We start from the raw sequence: 6,707 nt of genomic DNA, 5'->3' as shown, positions 1-6,707 counted from the left end.
CATACGATTAATAATTAAAATGAACAAATATATAACTTAGTGATTATTGTTTATTTATTTAACCTATTCTATAATGCTATAAATATGATGGATATTTATTAGCTAATGTATTCTTTCAGTTGTTTATATTGAACATAGACAATTTTAAATTAAGTATATACAAACCATTTGTATAAAGACCAAATTCATAATAAATGTCATTAATATAAAAGGAATAATATTTATCCTCAATAATAAATTTAAATCCACTGAAATCTAAATAAAAAATTGATATGATATTTCTAGAAAAGATCATCGATGTTAAATCGGATATCTATTGGTCACACGCACTGTTTAAAAATAATAAGGATGTTGAGACGATTCAAATGCCACCACAAGAGCTTACTTTTGGCTGCTAGGCGACGCCACATGCATGACCACGTGCTGAAAATGAAAATGATCCACGTGCTGATGCCAATTTTTTTAAAATAATATTTTTTTACTTATTAAATTACCCAATCTGATTATAACTAAACAAAAATAGGAAAGCGGAGTGAAGAAAAAATGGAGATAGAAGATGGATGAAGATCCTCCTGTTAATGCCTAATTGTTTGTGCCGAAATAACGGTCCCCGAACTCTCCCATCCCTGGGATAACGCTTAAATCCTCATCCAATGTTACATCAATCTCCGATGTCACGATTTTGAGCTTTGGAAATTTCTTGCAAACCACATGTATTCCTTGGGGTGCCTGCAGGACATTGAATTATGGTGGATAAGGTAGATTATGCAAGGGAAATGCAGTTGAATTTTCTGACAAAAACAAGCATCAGAATGACTTACTGCTATTAGATTAAGGAAGATGATGTTAGACTCTACGACGCCCTTGCTGAGAAGCAGGTTAATCGCTTTGACTGCAGAATTTCCTGATCACGCATAGATGTGAGAAAACACTCTTCTTAAGGGTAACTGAAGTAGGGTTTGAATTCCAAACCTGAAGCAAGAACTGGATCGAGCAATAAAACATGCCGACTTGAGATGTCTGCGGGTAGCTTCTCATAGATTAACTGCAGCAACATTGCGGTGATTTGAAAAGTTATATGCACCAGAGATAAAGAGAGAGAATGGGGGATGTGGTACAGTTGCCTCCACGAACCTGCCGTCCATTGTTACCCTCTCCATGGATGAGAATTTTACCGATTTTGATGCCCTTGCAGCATGCTCTTAATGCATTTTCCATGCTCTCCCCACTGCTAGGAAATGAAGTTGTTAGGATTCAGCAATGCTGAGAGCTTCCCAGGGATAACAGATTAGGCTACTTCAGAACAGCAAACAATTATGTGATATGTTCTTGACAACATGCAGGGGAAAGGAAACACGTACCTTCTAATGACTGAGACCCCGCACAATCTTTTGCAGAAAACAACTCCAGGGTATATAGATCCTGCAAACCAGAAAAGAAAAACTTAAACACATCCCATCTCAAAGTTATCCTCGTTCTGAGGAATGTGAAAAGCTTAGCGTGGATTGCAGGTGACAAGGATACGCCCCATGCATGGATGTCAACTTCCATAAACATTGCATCTTGAAATCATGGATGGCTGCTGGTATGGATATGCCAGACAGAAATTTGGAGCAAATGATGCAACCGAAGTTACCTGTTGGGGTTGTGATCTGTTTTTCAGTGAATGGAAGATGACCTAGACCATGCTCCACAACCTGAGACATTGATCCAAAAACAAATGATGTTGTGTTAATAAAAAAAAACTCAGTTTATATCTCTGAAATTTCTCTTTATTGAGAGACATCTACCAAGCGTATTAGTCGGTCTGCATAGAAGACAAAGTCATGCTTCGTTGTCTTGACATCACGTACGAGTGTGTGCATTCCCCGCATCTGGATGAAATGCAGAACTAAAGATAATTATCTGTTTCCTCTCATACTCAACAATGGAGATTTCCAATCAAGAAATTTGATTCATACAGAACCTCATAACAAAAAGAAGGGTTGCTGGTGAGTTACTGAAATCAAGTTAAACAGTGTTACCTGAAATGTTGAGTGTATAACAGAAACATTTGGATATATTTTACACAAATGATGCTGGCCAAGCTTTGCACGGATATGTTGTATTATCAAGTCAATTGCAACATCATTATCTCCTCCCCGAGGGATTATAACGTCAGCATATTTTTTTGATGGCAATATAAATTCTTCAAAACTTGGCTTTACAGATCGAGCGTACTGCAAATTATAGGTAACTGGTTGGAAAGAGGAATATCTAAAAACCATATTACTTAAATTGGTGGAATTCCACAACTGGAAATACTTATCAATGTTAAGCTGAAACTGAATAAAAAACAGGATACACTCTCCATATATCCATTTTCAGTACGACCAAGGAACTTCATTTAGCAATGATTATGAAAAGTTTGATTGAACCTAGCAACAGAAATCTAAGGCAATCAAGAAACTTCACTGACTTGGTCAAGAACGTTCTGGATATTCCTCCCTCTTTCAACAGTATCGCGCTGAATTCTCCGTGCAAGTCGCAGGTCAGAATCTGCACTGTGAAATTATGGTGATGGTTATTTGTAGGTGATCATTCTCGGCGAAAAAACAGATGAACATGCATCATGTAAATTTAGTTACGTGGTATAAAATTCTGGATCCTCGCACATAATATGCATTTTATCAGTGATTTTTCTTGTGATTACATACCCTACCCTACCCTATAAACTCAGAATCACTTGCATGATTACCCCCAAAGAGAATCCGAGTATTTTACTGAATTTCTGTATATAAGAAATACAAAAGAATATGGTAGGAAGGAGCATTCATCCTTGTAATAAAAGGAAATCACTTTTACCTGGAGATTACTTATCACAAGTACCGAAGTCAACACTTGGGCCAGAGGAAACCCGATTGAATGCATGTTTTTAGTAAACCAAGGCCACAGTTGTCTTAACAATATAGAAGCTTTTCCAAGGGAAAAACTTCTTTCGCATTATCTTTAAAAGTATGACCAGGCTGTAGTGTGAACTGTGAAGAGATTTGAAACTGACCATATAGTAAATGATGTTATTGGGAAATGTTCAAAGATTCATGAATTTATCACCATTTTGATCCTTTTCCTTAATTATCAATGTTCAAAGAGTCATGAGTCATCATCCTTGACACACTTTATTGCTTTCTTGACAAGGACCATCGACAAAATATTTGAATAAGATAATGGTAAAGAACCTGTGTCAACAAAGATCTTCATGTTCATTAGATCACGAACCCGAGGATCGTGGAGAACTAGAATTCCTTCTAAAATGATGATGTCTGAAGGGTTAACCTGTGGTTAAAAAGAAGAAAAAAACCAATGTTACAAATCAACATCTTCAATATCAAGAGCGAAAAAACCTTTTACTTCTGTTTGGTTAAGAATTTTCTATTTGTTACTTTTGAAGCAATCGCATCAAAAATCCAAATACCTTCCATCCTGGACCGATTCTTTTATGGGTCTGGAAATCATAATTTGGTATGTTAACTGCCCGACCATTTTTCAATTTCTCCATGCATGAAAGGAGAAGTTCTGTATTGAAGGCATCTGGAAAGCGAACACAATGCCAAACCTCTCAGAAATTCACGAGATCAATAAACTTTATTAAGTATAAACCTTATGATCTGATAAAGAGAATACTTACCAGGATGATCAAAGTTATAATCATAAACTTGTGCCAATGTATCATCACCCAGGGAGTGATAAAATGAATCCTAGAAAAAGAAAAGGAAATCGAAACAGACAAAATTACTCGTTTCGTTTGATCTCAAATTAAGCATCCAAATAATTGGCCTGTTTTAGGAGAAGAACAAAATTACTTGATTGACAAGAACAACGCGTTGATCATGGAGCTGAGAAATAATCATATTACACACAGTTGTTTTCCCGGACGCAGTACCTCCAGCAACACCTGAACAGATGCATTTTCAGCATCAGGAAATTGAAAATCTATAAACAAAAATACTACAGAGCTGTAGCAAGTAGTAGAATACATAATATTATATACGATGAAGAAGAAACGTATACATACCAATTACAAACGGCTGCTTAGGAGGGTCTGGAGCTGATATCAAGCCATTTGATTGGACTGGCGAGTGATTTTTGATGTTGCTATTAAGTGTAGATAAGGTTTCAGAATCCATGCTTCAGTTACAATCCTATTCCAGATGAAAATGTGATAAGAAAATTAAATATAAATGATATTGTTCAACACTTTTAGACGCAGTGATAATTAATAGATAGATCTTGAAAATGAAACTTGAGGCTGGTACTCTGTTTCTGTTATGTTTTCCCTTTCCCTTTCTTGACAACGTTATATGCGGAAAGAAACGAAATGCGCGGGAATACACGCACGTGTGGCGCCATTAAACGGACACCAAATCATCATTTCTCTTAGCTCCACTTAGAATCTCTTCATGAAAACACATAATCAAACAGCCACATTGTTAGTGTTAAAATATTTTTTTTTATATAAAAGTATAATCATTGACTTGTTAGAATAAAAAATACATTCAACCTTATTATCTTTTATATAAAAATGAAATTATTTTTTTAATTTATTTATATAGTTCTTATTTCACACACTCACTTTCTTCTCTTTTTTTAATTTACCTCTACTCATCGATTGAATTCAATTTAGTTTCATTAATATTCGAATCTAACCTTCTTTTATCACCATGTTTTTAACTAGAGATTCTCTCTCCTCGACCTCTTTTTTTTTTTTTAATTTGATTTGATTTAATCATCATACACTTGTTTAAATTTTAGTTGCATAAAAGTTAGGGTTTTACCATCTTTTATAATAGTATACATATTTCTAAACCTGTTAAACATTGCCTCCCTATCAAACTACCAAGGACAACCCAATAATTGTTAGTGTATATGCCTTATAGCCAGTCATTTATTTGCATGTGGCGTTGACTTTATTCATGTAAATATATATAAAATATTAATAAAGACTGATTTATCTTTAATTTTCATCAAATATTTGATTAATGAATCAAGAGTAAAGTTAAAGTCCTTAGGACAAAAATATTTTGCAAAGAGAATTAAAGTTGCTATAATTATGAGATTTTTATTTCAACAAACCATTGTTCTTAAATGCTCACCATCTCTATTAAAACTAGACATTAAAAAGAGTTGTTAAGACTAGTATATATTATGTTTTTTTTTTATGAAAAGAAGTAATTGTTCTCATAAGCCGGGGTATGAAGGATGCCTAGAGCTAATATGTAGATGTCTATCGGATGACATGTACACTGAACCAACCCGTATGAGAATTCCATATGGAAATATCACCTTTTTTTTTATGGAAAGGCTCATGTGACGATTGTGTAAGTGATCTTTAGACTTGAGATCACAAATGTATCTTATATAGAGAGTGTTATGCTTTAATCATACTACACGTTGTCCTAATCAATGGTAACAAATAGGTAGATATCGGGTATAATATAAACAATATAAAGGTATTTAAGCAATCAAGAAAAGATTCATCACCTTGGATGAATTAGGAAAAAATGTTCCACATGTTCTCAAATAGTATTGATTGTCAATCTTTGTGCAACGTGGGATAAGATTTGAAAAAAGTTTCAAATCTTATTTGAAGAATCAATGACTATGGTGTTGATAATAAACATGATTTGACAAAATAAGCATACTTTATATTATATGTCTAAATCGGAACATTGTTGATGAGGGGATAATAATTAAACAAAAAAACCAATCACTAAAAGGTTAAGTCAAGTCACTTATGACTTTCATAATATTTGAAGGATCATTACACATTGCTCAACATTGTACTTGATCTTCAAATATAAATCAATCAATTATTGAATTGATAATATATTAAATTATTTAATTAATTTCATCTTGTTTAATTTAGGATTGTAATTTATATTTGGACCAACTTATCAGAGAACCTAATAGGTCACACATTTAAGAACCATTGGCCAAAAATTAAAACGGGATAATTAATCAAGTGTAACTTGATTGTAAATAAATTTTAGAAATTACATACTAGAATGTAATTAATACATGAGATTATAATTCTAGACCTAGAAAAAATCAAGTAAGGACTTGATTGAATAAAATTCTAAAACTAGGCTAAAATAATATATGTGATCTTATTTAAGCGGCAAATTGATATTTTATCATTTATAAGGTTTTTAAGTTTCCTTGTAAATAAAATGCTATAACTCTTATTTCATATGAGTGGTGATGAAAAGTGTGAGTGAAGTACAATACAGTTTAGTTTAATACATAAACACATAAAACACAAAAGAAAAGAGTTAGCACTCTAAGGTATAGAAATCCCTCTCTCCTAAAAGGGTTTATAAGATTTCTCATTGGTGATTCATGTGGATTATCATTAAAGACCGATCATTACAGCTTATGGTTTGCAACAACCTAGCCTTTAAACAAATATTCAAATCCGAAAAGAAAATATGATCTTCAGGTAATCTTCTTATAAATCCTAAATAACTTTATATTTGTCTAACAGGATCCTTGGGACTCCTGAAAAAAATTTAAATTTATCATTTCCGCTATGTCTATTTGTTTCGGGAAACTCAACAATGATAAATAACTCACATGCATAAGGATCACATCACACAATACCTTAACTAAACATCTCTTAATTGAAAATGAAATCAAGATTTAGTCACCTTAACTTCACTACATTCTTT

At 33.2% G+C, this 6,707-nt stretch overlaps 1 protein-coding gene across 1 annotated transcript; it reads right to left on the bottom strand.

The window, feature by feature from the left end:
* Positions 1-260: 260 nt before the first annotated feature.
* LOC118058245 (uridine kinase-like protein 5) lies at positions 261-4,250 on the bottom strand. Its single transcript, XM_035070953.2, has 14 exons — positions 4,055-4,250; positions 3,843-3,934; positions 3,668-3,737; positions 3,455-3,570; positions 3,219-3,315; positions 2,459-2,538; positions 2,025-2,219; positions 1,791-1,874; positions 1,637-1,697; positions 1,362-1,422; positions 1,135-1,228; positions 973-1,045; positions 822-904; positions 261-729 (listed from the first exon to the last, which is right to left on the bottom strand). The coding sequence occupies exons 1-14, from the start codon at positions 4,164-4,166 to the stop codon at positions 583-585; spliced, it is 1,365 nt and encodes a 454-aa protein (XP_034926844.1). The 5' UTR covers positions 4,167-4,250; the 3' UTR covers positions 261-582.
* Between the last annotated feature and the right edge of the window lie 2,457 nt (positions 4,251-6,707).

Source organism: Populus alba, chromosome 17 (genome assembly GCF_005239225.2).
Source record: "Populus alba chromosome 17, ASM523922v2, whole genome shotgun sequence".
NCBI lineage: Eukaryota > Viridiplantae > Streptophyta > Magnoliopsida > Malpighiales > Salicaceae > Populus > Populus alba.
Note: the sequence above shows the minus strand (reverse complement) of the source record. Positions and strands in the feature narration are given on the sequence as shown.

Excerpts from the sequence above, each read along its gene's own strand:
- LOC118058245 (XM_035070953.2), bottom strand. The coding sequence starts at position 4,166 with ATGGATTCTGAAACCTTATCTACACTTAATAGCAACATCAAAAATCAC. Across the intron at positions 3,316-3,454 it reads GAATCGGTCCAGGATGGAAG|GTTAACCCTTCAGACATCAT; the intron begins GTATTTGGATTT and ends TTTTAACCACAG. Across the intron at positions 1,046-1,134 it reads AGGGTAACAATGGACGGCAG|TTAATCTATGAGAAGCTACC; the intron begins GTTCGTGGAGGC and ends ATGTTGCTGCAG.